The 17,457-nt window shown below is 35.2% G+C and overlaps 3 protein-coding genes and 1 long non-coding RNA gene across 7 annotated transcripts in view; 1 reads left to right on the top strand and 3 right to left on the bottom strand.

The window, feature by feature from the left end:
* LOC110837440 (RING finger protein 207) overlaps positions 1-7,497 on the bottom strand; it is a 38,977-nt gene extending 31,480 nt beyond the window's left edge. For all 3 annotated transcript variants that reach the window (XM_087351143.1, XM_087351142.1, XM_087351144.1), the window contains exons 1-2: positions 7,286-7,497; positions 5,655-5,803 (exon numbers count right to left, since the gene is read on the bottom strand). In XM_087351143.1, coding sequence (XP_087207269.1) covers positions 5,655-5,803; positions 7,286-7,497 — 361 coding nt within the window. The remainder of the gene's footprint in view (positions 1-5,654; positions 5,804-7,285) is intronic.
* A 1-nt stretch (position 7,498) lies between these two features.
* On the top strand, positions 7,499-12,835 carry LOC147873415 (uncharacterized). The gene is made up of 2 exons (XR_015535748.1): positions 7,499-7,589; positions 11,709-12,835. It is a non-coding gene; the product is annotated as an uncharacterized LOC147873415 (long non-coding RNA).
* PrBP (Prenyl-binding protein) lies at positions 8,646-17,425 on the bottom strand. Of its 2 annotated transcripts, none has more exons than XM_022079466.2 (5): positions 17,093-17,425; positions 16,893-16,955; positions 16,605-16,740; positions 14,415-14,536; positions 8,646-9,757 (listed from the first exon to the last, which is right to left on the bottom strand). In XM_022079466.2, the coding sequence occupies exons 1-5, from the start codon at positions 17,131-17,133 to the stop codon at positions 9,676-9,678; spliced, it is 444 nt and encodes a 147-aa protein (XP_021935158.1). In that variant the 5' UTR covers positions 17,134-17,425; the 3' UTR covers positions 8,646-9,675. The 2 variants fall into 2 exon arrangements, with proteins under 2 accessions (XP_021935158.1, XP_021935159.1); XM_022079467.2 differs by having other exon boundaries at positions 8,646-11,740; positions 17,093-17,424.
* Positions 14,543-16,489, bottom strand: LOC147873416 (uncharacterized). Its single transcript, XM_087351158.1, has 2 exons — positions 15,004-16,489; positions 14,543-14,917 (listed from the first exon to the last, which is right to left on the bottom strand). Exons 1-2 carry the CDS (start codon positions 15,382-15,384, stop codon positions 14,840-14,842), a joined length of 459 nt encoding a protein of 152 aa, XP_087207284.1. The 5' UTR covers positions 15,385-16,489; the 3' UTR covers positions 14,543-14,839.
* Positions 17,426-17,457: the final 32 nt, after the last annotated feature.

The raw sequence follows: 17,457 nt of genomic DNA on the forward strand, positions 1-17,457 counted from the left end.
CAGTACTTTGTAATGGTGTATTCCAAAAATTGAAAATCAATGGTAATAAAAACATCCCCTTGTTTAAGATATTCTGAAAGGAAATGCATCAGACAAATATCTGCTGCCTATACATGCCTTACTACAGGTTTTACAAAAACATGTTTTAATTAGAGTAACTTGTGAATAATTACTAAATAAATAAAATATGCACAACAAAAAAATTAAAAACAAAACAAAACCTTAAGCAATATCATGCAATATGTCCGCCTTCATTCCATTTTTCTTCATGTCACACCAAACAGCCAATTCTTGGATCTAGTCAGTCTAAAAAGAATAAAAATATACAATTACTACAATATCACATGAAAATATTCAACTTAACTGCACAAATTTACTACCAAAATACACCAACTGTAAACAGGCCACATAGCATAAGAAGATAAAAGGCACAATAAAATGTACACTTAACCTTTCTACCATATTTAGAGTGGCACCATAACATGAAATGCCTAACTGTGAGTCAATTACAAAAGTTTCAGTGTAAATAAATTTCTGGTTGAATTCAGACCATAATACAAAATTAAATGTAAGCCAGATCTTTCTATCATAAAACATAGCCCATAAAATCTGACAATAAGTACCACATATTTGATGGTATAAAGATTAAACAAACACATTCAATGAACAAATGGAAGCATTACTAATGTAAAATTCCTACTACAAAAATTAAAAAAAAGTAGTGGCTCCAAAAACAGCTACCTTTGCTTTGTAATAAACTATTTTAAATGCTGAAATAAAAACCCAATGACCAATTCATCTTACTGCATTTCTGAAATAATTCAGGCTTGCAATATCACAAATAACATAGATTAACATACCAGCACACTGATGAGTGGCTGACACGTGATAACTTGGGAATGTACAAACTTACGCTTTAACATCCTGTTATGTGACAGTTTTAGATTTGATAACATTATTTATCCTTTCATCTACATAACTCTATTCAGTACAGTTTCAAGGTGACATGTTTCAACTATCATCTTCAGGTCTCCTTTGTATGAATTAGCATCACACTACTTTTTCACAAATCATGCACATACCACACAACAGAAAGCACACTGCACACTGAAAATACACTTAATTGTTTCTGGCTAGGGTTTTACAAGGTTAATAAAGATAATACTAAAGGATGAACATGATAGCAACAATAATGTTATTATCTTTAACAGTTAAACCAAAGATTAGACTTACCAATTAAAATACATAATTAATCTAAATACCCACTATTTAATTTTAGTGAAACTCACCCATGTACACAGTGAAGTGTTGCTTTGTCTGCAGCAATTAAAAGACAAAATGTCAAATGGCTGCTTCTGTATAACAAAACTTCACTAATTGTCTTTGATTTGTTGAGAGGCAATGCAAAAATTTCTCACACACCTACTGAGAAACAGTCAGTAAAATTCATCATGACTGCAAGTTTATTTAAAAGAACAAGTACAAGCTCATATGTTTTAATTTTGCACTTTTGGTGACATAGAGCATGTAGGACATTTCTGTATCCATTCTAAAAGTGGCTCAGTAAAAACTTTTAATATGATAATACGAGGTGCGATCGGAAAGTTTCAAGACTGCGCGTATAAAAACCCGTACACTTATCTCAGGTATTAAATTCATCCATCACCCTCGAAGTAGTTCCCCTGGGAGTGAACACAACGATCCCAGCGCCGCTGCCAAACCTGGAAATCTTTCTTTGTCAGCCTGTCAAGCACCATCTGCGATTCTGCCTGAATCTCTTCTATCGTCTCAAATCTCCTTCCCTTTAGATGAATTTTCATCTTTGGGAAGAGGAAGAAGTCACACGGAGCTAAATCCGGCGATCCGGCAAGATCTTTGAGCTCCTGACAAACGAGAAGTCGATTCTGCTTCTGGTACTCAGACAGGAGCCTTGGCACAAACTTGGCTGCGATGCGTCGCATGTGGAGTTATTCCTTTAGAATCAGCTGACAGGTCCCATAGCCTATCCCAACAATGTCGCACAAGTCGTTGATGGTACGACGTCGATCTTCGTGAATGGCCTGCCGAATCTTCGTAACATTTTCGGGTGTTGTGCTCGAAGATGGTCGTCCAGAACGCTCGTCATCATCGACAGAGGTTCGGCCATTTTTAAAACGTGAATGCCACACAAAAGTTTGTGCACGACCCATTGCGGACTCCCCAAATGCTTGCTTTGGCATTTCATAGGTTTCCGTAGCCGTTTTGGCGAGTCTTTGGCAAAATTTGATGCACACTCTTTGTTCATGAAAATCCGCCATTCCGAAATAGCAGGAGGGTCGGTGTAATGCACTACCAAAACGCCCGTAACTAAGAAACAAATGCTAATTCGATGATGCCGGCTGGCACACTGATTCACTATGAATGTAGGCCGCACCCCCTAGCGGCAGAAGCTCGTACTACATCCGGTTCGCCCTCTATTGACACAGTCTTGAAACTTTCCGATCGCACCTCGTATAGCAAAGATGAAAATTAAAAACATTGTCTTAAGGTTACTTCAGCGTATTCACAGATCCACAGTTAATCTGCAGGCCTACTTTTGTGTTTTCTAAAATATTCTGTAGCCCTTTTTCTTAAGACCTGTCACCTCTGGGCATGTACTTGAACTTCATGAAACTACTTGTTTTCTAACCAAACAAAAATGTCTCATTAATGCCTAGATCAGCATTTCTCAACCTATGGTATGTGCACCGCTGGTGGTATGCGAGCAAATGTTGAGTGGTACGCGACTAAGTAAGAAAATCAAAAGATAATATTAACATAAATAAGTTTTCCTTAAACACATTTGGTTAGTGGTACATTTAATGTGTTAAATTAGAATTAGTGGTACACCAGCGAAAAAAGGGTGAGAACTCCTGGCCTAGATGATTCCAGTCACTACCTTTCAGTAGTAATTTACCTGGTGTTTCTGAGCTGTACAATCTGCAGGAGAAGCAAAATATGACACCAGATTTCTCAGAGTAAATTAGGCAATTTCTATGAACCCTCTCTCTGCTTGGCAACCTCCTCCTATAAAAGTCATCAGGAAAGTGTCTGTTGCCAACATTCTATAGAAAATCATAGTCTGTGCCTAATATTTGCATAAGTACCCTTTCCAGTAATTCCTATCATCTGGTAGTCTAGTCATGTGTCAATGTGACCAAGTGGATGTCGTTTTCCAATTTCAACAGAAACATCAGCCCTGGCATCAGAACTGTTTGTTTCAACTACTGAATTTTCATCTTCCTTTGCAATGACACAATTGATTAATTCATCACAAAGAGTCTACATGTAAGTGTCCAACACTGTCACACAACCAAATGTTCTAAATTGCTCATATCTGGTTATGTTCTTACTGTTAATTACAGATCTGATATTTGATGACACTGAATATCATTCATAATTTTATTCAGAAGGTCTCAATTTCAAACCTCAGCAGAGAGACAGGATATCCTTACTGAGGACTTTTATAATTTCCCTGTGACCTACCACCCAAATAACAAGGAAGTATCCTAAAATAGGTCATGGATGCTTCCTCTGAAATCCTTACCAGTTCACAGTGTAAAATAAATCTAACATTTGATGCTATCCACATTATGCAGTTCACAGTGTGTTAAAAAAAATAAACTTCTGATAGTGAATGAAAGAAATCACAATACAAGTATAACTCAAGTTCAGTTATGTGTTTCTAACTCTATTGTATAACGCATCAATTATACCTAGAGACTAATACTTCCCATTTTCCATTGCTTAGGTCATTCCAAAAAGTCTATTCAATACTTACACAACATAAAATCAAAACTTTAGTTTTTTTAACTCCACTGTGTTCACTCTACTGTGCCTCTGGCAACAAGTTTATAAACAAACTGCCCATAGCCAATTAATGCTTGCCTGATGTACAGTCCTAATAACATAACACTGAGTTTCAATTCTTTTCTTTCATTGATACATATAATGAGGTGGAACAAGGTACTACTGATGAACTTTCAGGCATTCAATATTTGTAGTTTTGAAGTTACAGTCAGATGTCACAATACAAATGGTATGGCCATGAAACATGGACTAATGTTTTTCATACAGCACATAAATAAGCTACTAGCACCTTCCCAGTTCTTTTCACTTCCCTTATATGTGACATCACATACTAGCATAGCTAGACTGAAAGTGGAACAGGTTATGTAGAGATTATGAAACGTCAAACTACTGACCTCCTGCCATAATTAATAAATTTCTGTGAACTACTTTTCACAAAATTTATTTTGTTTTGATGCATTCTTTTCACAAAATGAGAAAATAATGTACAGGTCATGTCCATCTATATGTTGCAACTCTGAAACTGCAAGAGATTTTGATTATATTTAGTTCTAAAGATATGCTCCAAATTTCAAATAGAAAATTTAATTTTGGTTCATACCAGTCCAATATATCACCTACCTTACATAAAACTGAACTCACATAGCTCACTGCGCAAAAAATGTATATGTGACAAAACACCTGTTAATTTAAAATCTTTTTACATAATGAATATTAAAAGAAATATAAAGAAATTTATTTCTATGCAGTGTGAACAGCTTCACAACAATGTACTAGTATCTGCAGTTTAATGGGATGAACTACTAGTGTTAATTTTGTTGATAAAGAAGATGCAAAGATACAACATGGAAAGAAGTTCATAATAGTGTCATGATAAATAACTTACTGAAAGGAATCAAACACAAATTAATATCAATACCAATTATGTTTTACAAAAAATATATTTAAATATGATGTGATTCAACACAAGGATTAAATACTACCATGTACCATGAACAATGGTAGGACACTGCAACAAAAAAGTAAATACAGAAAACCAATGAAGAAAAGAAGTCTGACCTACTTCGGAGAATTATCTTACAGACGATCTGAATTTTCCTACTGCAAAATTTATTTAGTACTAAACAGACATCAAGGTAAATGATGCATGCAAAATCACAATAAATGCACATAGAAAATATGTGTATTCCAATTCAGAGTACACATTCTACTCTCATACACATGCTAGCTTTTAAAAATGTAGTGTTTGCCTCATATGGTTTACAAGATTAAGAAGGAAATGCCATCTACGTTCCATGAAAGATATGTTTATATATATTCACAAAGTACACATACTACTGCAATATGAATTTAAATGCCTATATTTGTCTATTAAGAGCCATGATAGACTGGCAGACTGTAAACAAATTTTTGATTAAAAGCAATAGGTAGCACGAAAACTGCATAACTGATTCAGTGTGTAAAGTTGTCACAAAATATACATTTTATTCATTATTCTTGATTCCACTAGAAAATTCTCAAATTTATCAGTTTGGGAGGAAAATGGTCTAAGCAAAAACACCCAAACTATAATATGTAAGCCACAAGAAATTTCTTTAAATTCTGGTAGGCCATGACATTAAAACAGTTGAAAAAAATGTTGTGTAACATATACTCTCTTTCTTGTTATGTAGTTCATGAACAAATCAGCAAAAAAGACACATTATTTCAAAGTAACTGAAATTCTATGTTACTTCATACAATTTAATTGTCAGGAGAAGCTAATTACTTCTAAAATTAAGCCAAAGCAAACAACTCTTAAGTTCACACAAGCATAAGAAACCTACCACATGTTGAGCAGAAATACATTGAAGCCTTGTCTCGCTTGTCACAGTTGGCACAAGGAGGATTCTCAGCATTGGACAACTCAATAAGCTGCCGCATCAGCATATCCACAGGTGGAAGGGAAGTCCCTTCTTTTAGTGTTGTTTGCTGCCTGGAAATGAAAAACTGCAACTAAATTTGATAATTTTAATACACATTAGGCCATTTTTTATTTTCAGTTTTCCATATCTACAGTACTGTATCGAGGTTTTAAATAAGTATGTTTTAGGTATCAACCTTCCCTAATTCAACACACTCCACCCTGCAACAATGTCTGTTTGCATGTTCAGTTTTTTCTGAATATCCCATAAATGACTATGATATCCAGCAGATTCACTTGGATCAAAAATATGCAACACATGTGAGATGGTTCAAAAGTATTTTGAACTCTCATTCATTTCAATTACAAATGATCTATTTACATATTAACAAACCCTATTACAACAAGATAAATATGTATCATGAAAAAGTAATCAACTTGAGTTGTTTATTACCCTCAATACATTCTTCTATATTAAAAACAGTGCCCTATTAGCAATCTTAACTATTATTGAAGCTATGATGATGTACACTGTGGAGGAAGGGAATACACAGCACAGTTTGTCCACTACTGACATTAAGTGTATGTATGGCCCAGAAATCAAACTTAGAATTTGTAACATCAGAATTCTATGATGCAATATCTACAATATCCCTATCATCCAACCAGTACTACAAACTTCTGTATAAGAAAGGAGGAAAGAGCACTTGTCAAGCAAGGATTAATTGATAGTCCTATGACAAATATTTTTCAATGAAAAATTCATGTATCCTATGAAGAAAACTAGAGTACAACTTGGATTATATAAATTTTATGAGCACATCTGAATTTGATTATTTATTTACTGGAAATTATGTCCATGCATAAATGTCAATTACCAACATTTGGTTAATTGAAATTATGTTACATACAATTATTGGTTAACTGTGTGCAAAAATACAGAATATGACTCTTTGCTAAAGAATCTTCATCTTTTGTTTTTTCTAATATCTTCATGTAATGCGAATGTTTAACAAGATAGCATAAATAGTATTTACAGTACAATAAATTATGTAAGATCTATTAATGTAATAGCCCGGAAATGACAAATTCATAGCTGTAGCTAAGGCAAAGGAGGACCTCAACAGTAACGTTAAAGCAATAAATATGTATGATTTTGAAACATGATATACTTAATTGCTGTGGGTTATATTCCTCATCCATCAAATCTATACTCAAAAAGTCAGCTATATACAAAAGTAACAATATAAGCAACACAGAAAACAACAACAGTACTTGACCTAAAGAAATTTCTGCATTGTATGACTATCATCTCAGCTTGTTACAATACAACCTGTACAAGGTTTCAAGGATTAATTCTTCCAAACATTCTGAATGGTATACTGAAGACAGAACCCTTGACATAGGAATAAACAAATTTCCTATCATAAAAAATCTTATATCTGTAAATATGGATATCTTTTGTGTACAAGATAAAATATCAGTGTCAGTAAAATGAGTTTACAAGTAAAAGAAATGATAAAGTAATATGCAAAAGAGTGAAATACTACATACCCACATAGTGGACAGTTTAGCTTTCCATCGACATCCCTCCCTCGTAGACACCGAGCACAGAAACTATGGTAACAAGCAAGTAAACAAGGCTCCGAATAGTAGTCATCACACAGGAAACACAGCAGAGGATTTCGTGGCTGAGAGGCGTTCTCCCCCGGTGCCCCCTCAGCCCCAGGGCCCTCTGAGGGGTGGTATGCACCCCCTGACATCATCCAGAAACCTCCACGCAGTCACCAAAGGTCACTTCAACCGACTATCACCAGCAGAAATCATCTTACCATGAAAACACTGAAATCGACCAAATGTAAGAAAATCAAATAAAAATACTGCAATACATCGAACTCAAATGAAACAGTAAGGCCCTACCTTTGTATTTTAATCATTGAAGTACTATAAAAATTGAGGGGCAGATGCTACCACCGATACCATTGCTTCACAACACATAAATAATAAAAACTGTAAACAGGAACGTGACCTTTTACATCTGCAAGGCCCTTGGCAAACCCCTGAGCAAGCACCAGATGATTATCGATGAAATTAATTCTTACTCGGTATCCATTTTATGTCTAAATTTCGGAGCTGTTTCTATGACTTCATTGGCAACTTTAATTCATATCATGCTGCCGCTAAGTAAAGTAGTTCGTGGATGATTTTCAAGCAAATTTTCATTCCTTATTTATAACATAATTACAAAGCTGCACTATACATAAAAGAAGATACTGCAGATTGTGTTACTCCGCTGTAACGTTATCTACACCTGGAGAAATGTACTTCCCTGCACTGTTGGCGTTATAAGTATAAGCAATTATAATTTGGTTTTTGTATTTTAATGTACAAATTGTTCATATACATGGTATGACATGACCCGCATACTTTGCTTGTACTATAAAGAATCTACTTCCGTGTTCGTATCTGTGCTGAGTAGTGTCATAATTCCCCATATTACAGGTTTAACCTTTATTATTAATTGATTTTCATCGCTGGTTTGATTTAAAATAAAATATCATGTATACTATTACAGGTTCTACTAGTCCCGCTTACAAATAATGACTAATCCCAACCTATATTGTGAAAAACTGAGATCTAGACAAAGGTGTATTTCATGGTAGCCATTTTAAGTCGAGGGTGTAATTAATTCTACATGTAGGTCAAAGGTCGAATGTCTCTTGTGACCCGACTTGACCCTTGGAGAATTACCACTGATGAACTTACCAAACTGGACATCCATGTAGTAAAAATTTGCAACTTTCATATGAAGATGCAAAATGCCTGGTGTTTTTTTAATTTACCATTTCCATATATAATGACTCGACACTTTCATGGGTAAATAGGGTTGAAGTATACAGAACCAATAACACAGTTTTCAGTTTTATACAAATATATTATCTCATAACCACAAGATATTTAACATCATTGGTCGGTAATGCACAAATTATGCAGTGATATTGCACACAATTACATGAAATTCCATTCAAAATTGGACTGGGATTATTTTATCGAATCACAAGCAATATATCTCACAGAAACTTATCATATACACAAAATAAAATTATTAGAGCCATTTCCTGTGCATCTACAGGTTAGAAAGTTTCCTATAAGATGTGAGCAGCAATTCCTATGTAATAAACCCTTCATGGATAATTTAATGGGAGTAGTTATACAAACGACAAATATTTTTGAAATAATAGCTGGTCATTATTCAATTCCTACTAGCATCAGTGTCCTGAATTAACAATGATGCTTTTCTGATCTATCATTACCAGACACACAAATTAATCACTCAGCTGAAAAGTAACACAATCAGTCCCACAGAATGTATTTGTTGGCAAATGAGTGGAATTCATTTATACCACTTTCACACTTAGGGACAGGAATGACTACAACATACAAATGAAGACTGGTTGACGTCAAACTTTGGAAATGTGAAAACATTTGGAAATTTGAGAAAAACAAGTCTTTAGCTCCATTTTATATGTCTTATAACACTATTTTATGCTAGTCAGTATAACAATACAATTCCAAGTTAAAAGTTAAACTACTTTTTTTAACAACCTGTTGAACCCTGAATGTGATATAGCTGTCATTGTACTGTCTATGTTTTAACATGAGCAACAAATGCAAATGTTACAGAAAAGCACCTCAGAAAACCAACAAAGACTAAACGTAACACCGCAAGTGCATCACTAAACGTTGAAAAATTATATCGCTGTAATTTTAGGCTCTAAAAGAATTGAGTCAGATCACAAGTGACATTCTTCATTAAATCACTATAAATGGTTGCCATCAAATGAAGGAAGAATGTTAAGTGCTGAAGCATTTTTGCCATAAGTTCATCCTTCTGATACACACACCTCCATAAGCAGTATCAGCAAACTCTTGATGTTGACTCTTCATACATAATATAGGCGAACTCTTGATGTTGACACCAAAAGGTCATCATCAAAAAACTTAGTCTCAATAACAACATTTCCACTGTAAGATAAATGAGGAATATTCTATTACAATTCAGTTGCTAATAATCATAATCTTATTTTAATATAAATGCAAGTTTCAAGCTAAGATCAATTTCACAGTTCCAGAAAATATTTATTTTATCTTCATGTATCAGAATTAAACACTTTTGGTAACAGAAGCTCTTGGAAAACAGATGGTGATGGAAGGATAACATTAAAATGGATCTCACGATACAGATAGATGGAACTGACTCTACATCAAGGCCAAAATATGCAATGAATTTTTAAGTATCTACACCACAGTGTTAATTTCATAATATATTTTTAATTATGGTGAGCAGGAGACCATTATGAGTTATTTTGCTCTGCTCTAAAAAAGAACACTACCTAGCCTTTTACTGTGTCCATAAATGAGATAAAATAATCCATTTGACGAGATGAATTAACATGATATAATCCTGCAACTGATAAAACATTCATAAATAATCATTTAATTATTATAATTTAACAAAAACACAAGAAAATGTGTTCTGAAGACATATTTGGTAGAATGATGCTAAAAATATAAATTTTACACAATTTCAAACTGACCATTTTCTTCTTCTAACAAGAAGAAAAGATTTCAAATTCAAATACGAATTTGGGTATTGTCAGTTTCCTTTGCCACTTGCTGAACAAAACTAAGAGTAAACATACACCAAATCAAACAAAGGAAGAAACAAAGAGAGCATAATTGTTGAAAAGAACTTGGGGCACCTACCTTTTATCAAATGCTACTTGTACATGTATATCCAAATGAGAATGCAATATCATATGCCATAAAGTAATTATCTAGTTATACAACAGACAATTGTTGGTTGGAGATGATTTTTATAACAACTATTTGGACTACATTAAATGATGCTATATTTGTTAATTACACACAGATAAGCAATGATTTTAATTTTGAATTTCTTTGCATTCCAAAATTCTTTAAACAATGTAATAAAGAAATATTTTCTATCATCCTGTATGGAGTCCACAAACTCTTGATCTGCGATCTGCACACTGGATACTATGTTGATGTACCATACTTTACTACTATATATTTTCCCATCATTTTTGATGGGTAATTTACTAGCAAGATAAAAAAAATCCACATCTCAAATTAATTCCTTGCATGCAGCTTACTCATTAGCCTAATAATATTTTATACCAGAAGCATACTACAATTCCAGGACTTCCACATTTATAAAACATAATTTGTATGTGTAGCAACAACTTTCTTGCTGTTATTTCTCTAGGCTAAAGTCAAGAGAGATGCTGCACATTTCTAAACTACTGCTGAAAACTAAAGCAGACAGCTTACAGAAGTTTTAATACTAAGTTTACTGGTATATCACACATACATTCTTATAAACAAGAAGAAAGTTAAAATAAAATGATATGCACTTAAAAAAAAGCAATTCATTGAAATTTCTTGGCATTTTCTTTTTTTCCTTTTCCAGTCTTCTGTAAACTCAGCACATTTGTGGATGTAATGTGCATGTCTCACACAACCACCTGAGGCATACAACACACTGAATCCAATCTGCTGTAGACTTAGTTTCCTCATAAAGTTCCAAACATTCCACACACTTGTTTCCATCTGAAAATTCAGGTTCTCCACTATCATGTGGAAGAAATGTGCCATCATTTGATGAAGATAATTATATTTTCCTGTTTAGAGGATATTCTGCATTTCATAGGTTTCTTACTGCTGTTTCTGGTAACAAGTAGAAGCCTGTTTTCCTCATCCTCACTGAAATCAGTCTTGTTATGAATGCTTGCTGCTTGCTTTCTGCCGACATGCACTGCTTTGGTTATCTAAAATATATGGGCGATTCTGGTTGAAGGACCTTGTTAGGAGTGAAAGGATTTACTTGATGACTGCTTGTTATGATGATTACTCAACACCACTTGAAGAAATAGCTGATTTGTTGATTTTTCAGGCTTATTTGGACAACTGACCCCGAAGAACTATCTGGAAATAGAAAAGCATGATCTGAAATTGCTGGCTTCTCTAAGGGATAAACTCCAGTTGCTCAAAATCCAGACACTCCAGTTGAAATGGTTGCTACATGTGACCAAGCATAAAAAAGGAGCTTACCAAAGTGCAAGCAAGTTATCTTCCATTTCTGATCTGTCAGTATCAAATGTTGGCAAGCATGACATATACTTTTTAGTGGTTTATAAAACAAAAAAGGAGTAGTTTACAGCCTGAAAATAATGTGTCCAGACACAAAAGGATTGTCTTTCTTCACCGCAAATTCCAAACATTCCAGCAGGTTTTCATCATGTGAAATAATTTTTAAACCAGTCCATAAACATTTCAGAAGTGACATTCTGATTTTCTGTTCATTGCCACAACAGACTTCACAGGTATCCCATCTGAAAATTTGGCTTTCTCAGTCAAGCCCTTGAATATGCAATATATTGGAATGTATTGTGATGTCAAATTCCAGTTTTTGAACTATTTTTCTACTTGGGGTAAACCCTGCTACTTGTAGTCTTCCATTGTGCATCAGTAAATGCCATCTAGATCCATCATCAAGTTTTGAATCTGAAGCAGTGTGTAAATTAGTCATGTTTTCTTTTTAAATCAGCCATCTACGAAGAGTTCTTTCTGTAATATTAAAGCTTCTGCTAGCTTCCATAATTATCTTGTTCAACTACAGCATTCATGCCCAGTTGTAATCACAATGTCCAGATACTTTTTCATATGTACACTCAAGATATCTTCATTGAAATAAAAGTAAATAATACAATTTTACTGCTATGCTGTGTTGCTACTCTCTCCTTCACATCAGCTACAATGAAATGCAGCATCTATCCACCTCTAAGGTGTGGCATCTATCCTGAGCCCAGATGATGGATGCTGTACCAAGCCACAGTGAATAACACATGCCTGATGGACTTAGAACATAAAGCACATCAAGAACACTACGTTATAAAACCACAACAAATGTATTAATCATATTGTTTATTTACATTTTACTGCATGAAAATTTTATGTTAAACATTTTTGCTGCTTGTCAAATAACTTTTGACTCACAAATACAGCTAACTCTTCAAACTTTGCTTGTGTGCCGAAAAAAATTCAGTATTCCAGAACCTTCACTTTCACCACTGCCTATTCAACTGGCAGTGCATACATTTCCTTGTGACCTTCAATCTAAATCACAGTGTGGCAACTCTCCCAATGCATCATACTTCTGGACTTCACCTCATATATGAAAGATGTTCAGTAAGCAACTTCCAAAGATGTGTTTATAACCTTCAAACAGATGTCACAAAGAACAAGGAGTAATAGGCAAACCCTCTATTCTTCCATACAATGGACACTGCAATTAAGATGTCTGTCTTCGCAATGTGCTACCTGTTCAATTTCAGCATATAAGTCAACTCTTTCACTCTCCAATGTACCTTTTCCTTCAAATCATAAAAACTGATTTTCTTGAAAGTGGTTCTTCGGGGCTCTGCTCAGGCAGACGTCAGGTGCAAAGTATGGATTGTATGGTAGATGAGCATGCATATAGGCTATATAGCCATTCCCAGTGAAACTGTTCCTGGTGTTGCACTGGGTATATAGGAATAGGCACTGTTCTTGAGGAAGATCACATTCTCTGTGAGCAAAGTACAGTGTTTCCTCTAGATGGCATCCTTCAAGTACACAGTGTTGTGCAATAGCAGTCTGTATTCACTCTTGCCTTGTGGTCCAGGAACTCAAGGAGAAGAATGCCCCTGTGCATCCCAACATGTCATCAATACCTTCTCTGCAGAGTGCATGGTTTGAACTTCTTTTTCATGGGGATGTGGTGTTTTCACTCCAGCGATAAGCAGTGAACCCATGTTTTATTACTGGTGATGATATGACCAAATAACTCTGAGGGAAATAGGGAACAGTGAAATATTCTTAAGTGGACATAGTGTGTTGGCTGATGAGGTGTGCAATGACAGGCTATCAACCTCCAAGGGCTAAAAAGAATGTGATTTTCACCACAAGATAGACTCTAAAGGTCTTTATATGCTACATGTTGTACTAAGAGAGTATAGAGGTGTGCATGTGCCAAACTCAGTGACAGATTTTGGTGGCCAGACAGCAGCTGCTCTGAGGATAGCATCCCGATTTAAGCCCCAAGGACTTCTTCCTCTGGGGGTATATAAAGGACCATTACTCCATAAAGCATTGACCATGCAAAAGATGGCAATGCTTTCCAGACATTCAAATACTGAATGGACATTTGCATAGGCAAAAAAGAGGGTCCAGGTTGAAGTTTATTAAGGTGAAAAAACTCCAGGAATTTCTCTCAGGTGGTTATATTGATTTTCACAATAACATTTTTAAAATGTCAGTATTTCTCAGACATACTGAATTTTAAAATTCTGTAACTGTTGGACTCCATTCTCATATGACCACTTTCAAATATAAGGGGAGATCTTGTGATTGCTCATACATATGTATCAGCACATTTTTTAAAATTACACAACTTGTAATTTTAAACTACCATGTGCTGTAAATGTTAACTTAACAAGATTTTTAAACTGACCATTTTGTTTGACATGAAGAAAAGATTGTAAGTTCAAGTGAGGACTTTAGATTCTGTTCAACAAGTGGCAAAGCACACTGTCAAGCCCTGTTATATCTACATGCTCACTTCAAAACGTTTGCAGGCATCATTTGTGATTCTGGTGCTGCTTCTATTAATGACTGCCATGTATTTGTAGAATTTGGTATAACAAAACCAAATTCAAAGAACCATTCTTCAAGACATCGTCCCTGCAACAGAAATATTTCTGTTAAATAACAATCAATACGCTATATCAAGAAAATATTTTTCATGCTTTCTTAACCATACACAGTCATTATACAGGGTGATTCTAAAAGGACATTACAACTTTGAAAGTGTATAGAAATTTATTCAGAAGGCTTACAGAATCGGTTGAGGTGTCATTTTGTAGCAAAACAAATCAAGTTTTACCTCAAACAGTCATTTTGGTTTGATGTGATTGCCATTGGTGATACGGCAGACATCCAACCTGAAATCAATTTCTTGCCAAACACGATACATCATATCCGGTGTCACTTCTGCAACTGCGGCGGTGATTCTAGCTTTGAGCTCAGTGAGATTGGCAGGTAAGGGTGGAACAAACACACGACCTTTAATGAAAACCCATAAGAAAAAATCGAGAGGTCTGGAGAACGAGGTGGCCATGCTATCAGCCCTGTTCGACCAATCCACCGACCTGGGAACGGTTACTGAGGAAATCCCGGACTTCTGTGAGGTAGTGAGGTGGTCCGCTGTCTTGATGGAAGTGAATGCGTCCTTCTTGGTCATCTTCATCTAACTGCGGTATGAGGAAATTTTCGAGCATATCCAGATACACGATACCGTTGATGGTTCTCTCATGGAAAAAGAACGGGCTGTACACTTTAGCTTTGCTAAGGGCACAAAGCACATTCACCTTTGGGCTGTCACGAACATGTTCCAGAGATGGACGTGGATGTTCGCTGCCCCAAATCCTGCAGTTACAGGTGTTCACCTTACCACTGACATGAAATGTTGATTCATCACCAAAGATTATGTAGTCGAGTAATGTTTCGTCTTCCCCTTTCCGATGCAACATTTCTGCACAGAATTCCTGACAAGCCACTTTATCTTGCACAATGGTAAATCTGTATGGCTTTAAGTGGAAACGTTTCGTAACACGCGCCAAACGGTCGGTTGTGGAATGCCAGTCTCACAAGACGCACGTCGCGTTGATTTCGCAGGACTACGGACAAAGCTCTCCCTCACTCGTTCCACATCATCAGAAACACGCGGGTGACCTGAAGATTTGTCATGGCGAACAGAACAACCAGTCTCAACAAAATTCTTGTGCCAAGAGTAAATTGTAGGTCTTCTGGGAGGATCCTTGCCATACTGGGTGCGAAAATTCCGTTGAACCAGTCGCACATTTCGTTTCTTTAAATCAAAGCACACAGCGAGCGCGCTCCGCACCTGTGAATGTAGCCATTTCAAAATGCACTGCCGCTTGCGCTCGCGGTGACGGAATTCGGTACTACAGCACAACATGAGTCAAACTTGATTTGTTTTGCTACAAAATGACACCTCAACCGATTCTGTAAGCTTTCTGATTAAATTTCTATACACTTTCGAACTTGTAAAGTCCTTTTAAAATCACCCTGTATTTTGTTATATGGTAGCCAATACATGTTTTGACATAATGTGTTCTATTGTTTTTTAGCTGTATTTATATTTATTTCTGGATAATTTTGTAATGGTTTTTATTTTAATTTCCACCCAATAAATAAGGCACCTCAAACATAGGTACTCAGGCTTCTAGCACTTGCAGCTTCATAATACATGTGGCTAGTAAGCAGAGATATGCAACCTTTACTGTACTTGTGTCACATATTATATGCAGTCCAGCTTCACATGTATTGAACTAGCATACTATTAACCTGTTAAACAAGGGGTTAAGATCCAGCCAGCAGTCCTGCCATACTCGGGTTTAAATCACCTATTTTTATACAATAAGGCCTAAGACTAATATTTCTATTTATATTATATTATTTAGTGTTCTGTCTGATGACAGGTCCATATGAACAGGATCCTTCCATCCTTTTCTCGGACTGGGACCTGTTGTCAGACAGAACACTAAATAATATAATATAAATAGAAATATGAATGATTAACTACAAACAGTAAAGAGAAACTTACCTTGGTTTCTCAATTCAGAATCAGATATTTTTATTCTGTATTAAATTTCAAACTCAAACTTTCATAATAAAATTACAATTCATTATATATATATATATATATAAAGTATGAACTAGATATTACCTTAAATAACACTTTCTGTTCCAGTCTAAACTTTTCCATTGGTTCAACTGAAGAGAAGTTTATTTCTCTTGACACTGCTCGACATTTCAGCACCCTTTTTGGAACCCTTGCTTCATGCTCAATTTCAGGAACAGACCTGGGAAAATTTGTTTCCATACAAATAGACATTTTAAATTCCATAAATTCTAGGCTCAGTAATAGTTACACAATTGGGCGCAATATACAATTAACCCTCTAAATGTATTATAAGGCCTTGCAACACTATTTTATAACTGCTTTACTACTCACAGGTCTTCGTTCAATTGCCATAAAATTTTTCCAGTGTCGGCATCTCGCAAGTTCATCCAATTTCTGTATTTATTCGTTAAGACACGTACCTTATGCGTGCGTTAATGGAGACAAATTAACCTAGCTATAACAAAACATGAAAAAAGGTAAGCTACCAAAGGTAAATAAATTGTTATACATTACTACAAATAAAAGGATACACTTGAAAACCTTTCAAAATATCTTCACCCTTAGGTGCCATTTTAAAATCACTATTTCACTTTTAAAACGATACTCCAGGCCTTAGACACGGCCGTTACCACAAATGACTCCTTACTTCTGAAAACACAAACTGCTGTATGTCCTAAAGGATTACCAACCACAAATACCAACATACCAATTTAATGTAATGTACTGTAGTATTTGTATTACGACATATTATACATTCTATATATAAGTAGCTGTTAAAACAATGTATTTCACCGATTGTATTGTATTTGTATTATTACATATTCTACATGATAACTTAGGCCACTGAAGGATCTATGGAAGGAACATGAATTCTATTCTATACCAACATACGTAC

The sequence above is a fragment of the Zootermopsis nevadensis genome, unplaced genomic scaffold (assembly GCF_977971745.1).
Source record: "Zootermopsis nevadensis isolate Lab colony 2312 unplaced genomic scaffold, Znev_1.0 Znev_ptg000018l, whole genome shotgun sequence".
Taxonomy (NCBI): Eukaryota; Metazoa; Arthropoda; class Insecta; order Blattodea; family Termopsidae; genus Zootermopsis; species Zootermopsis nevadensis.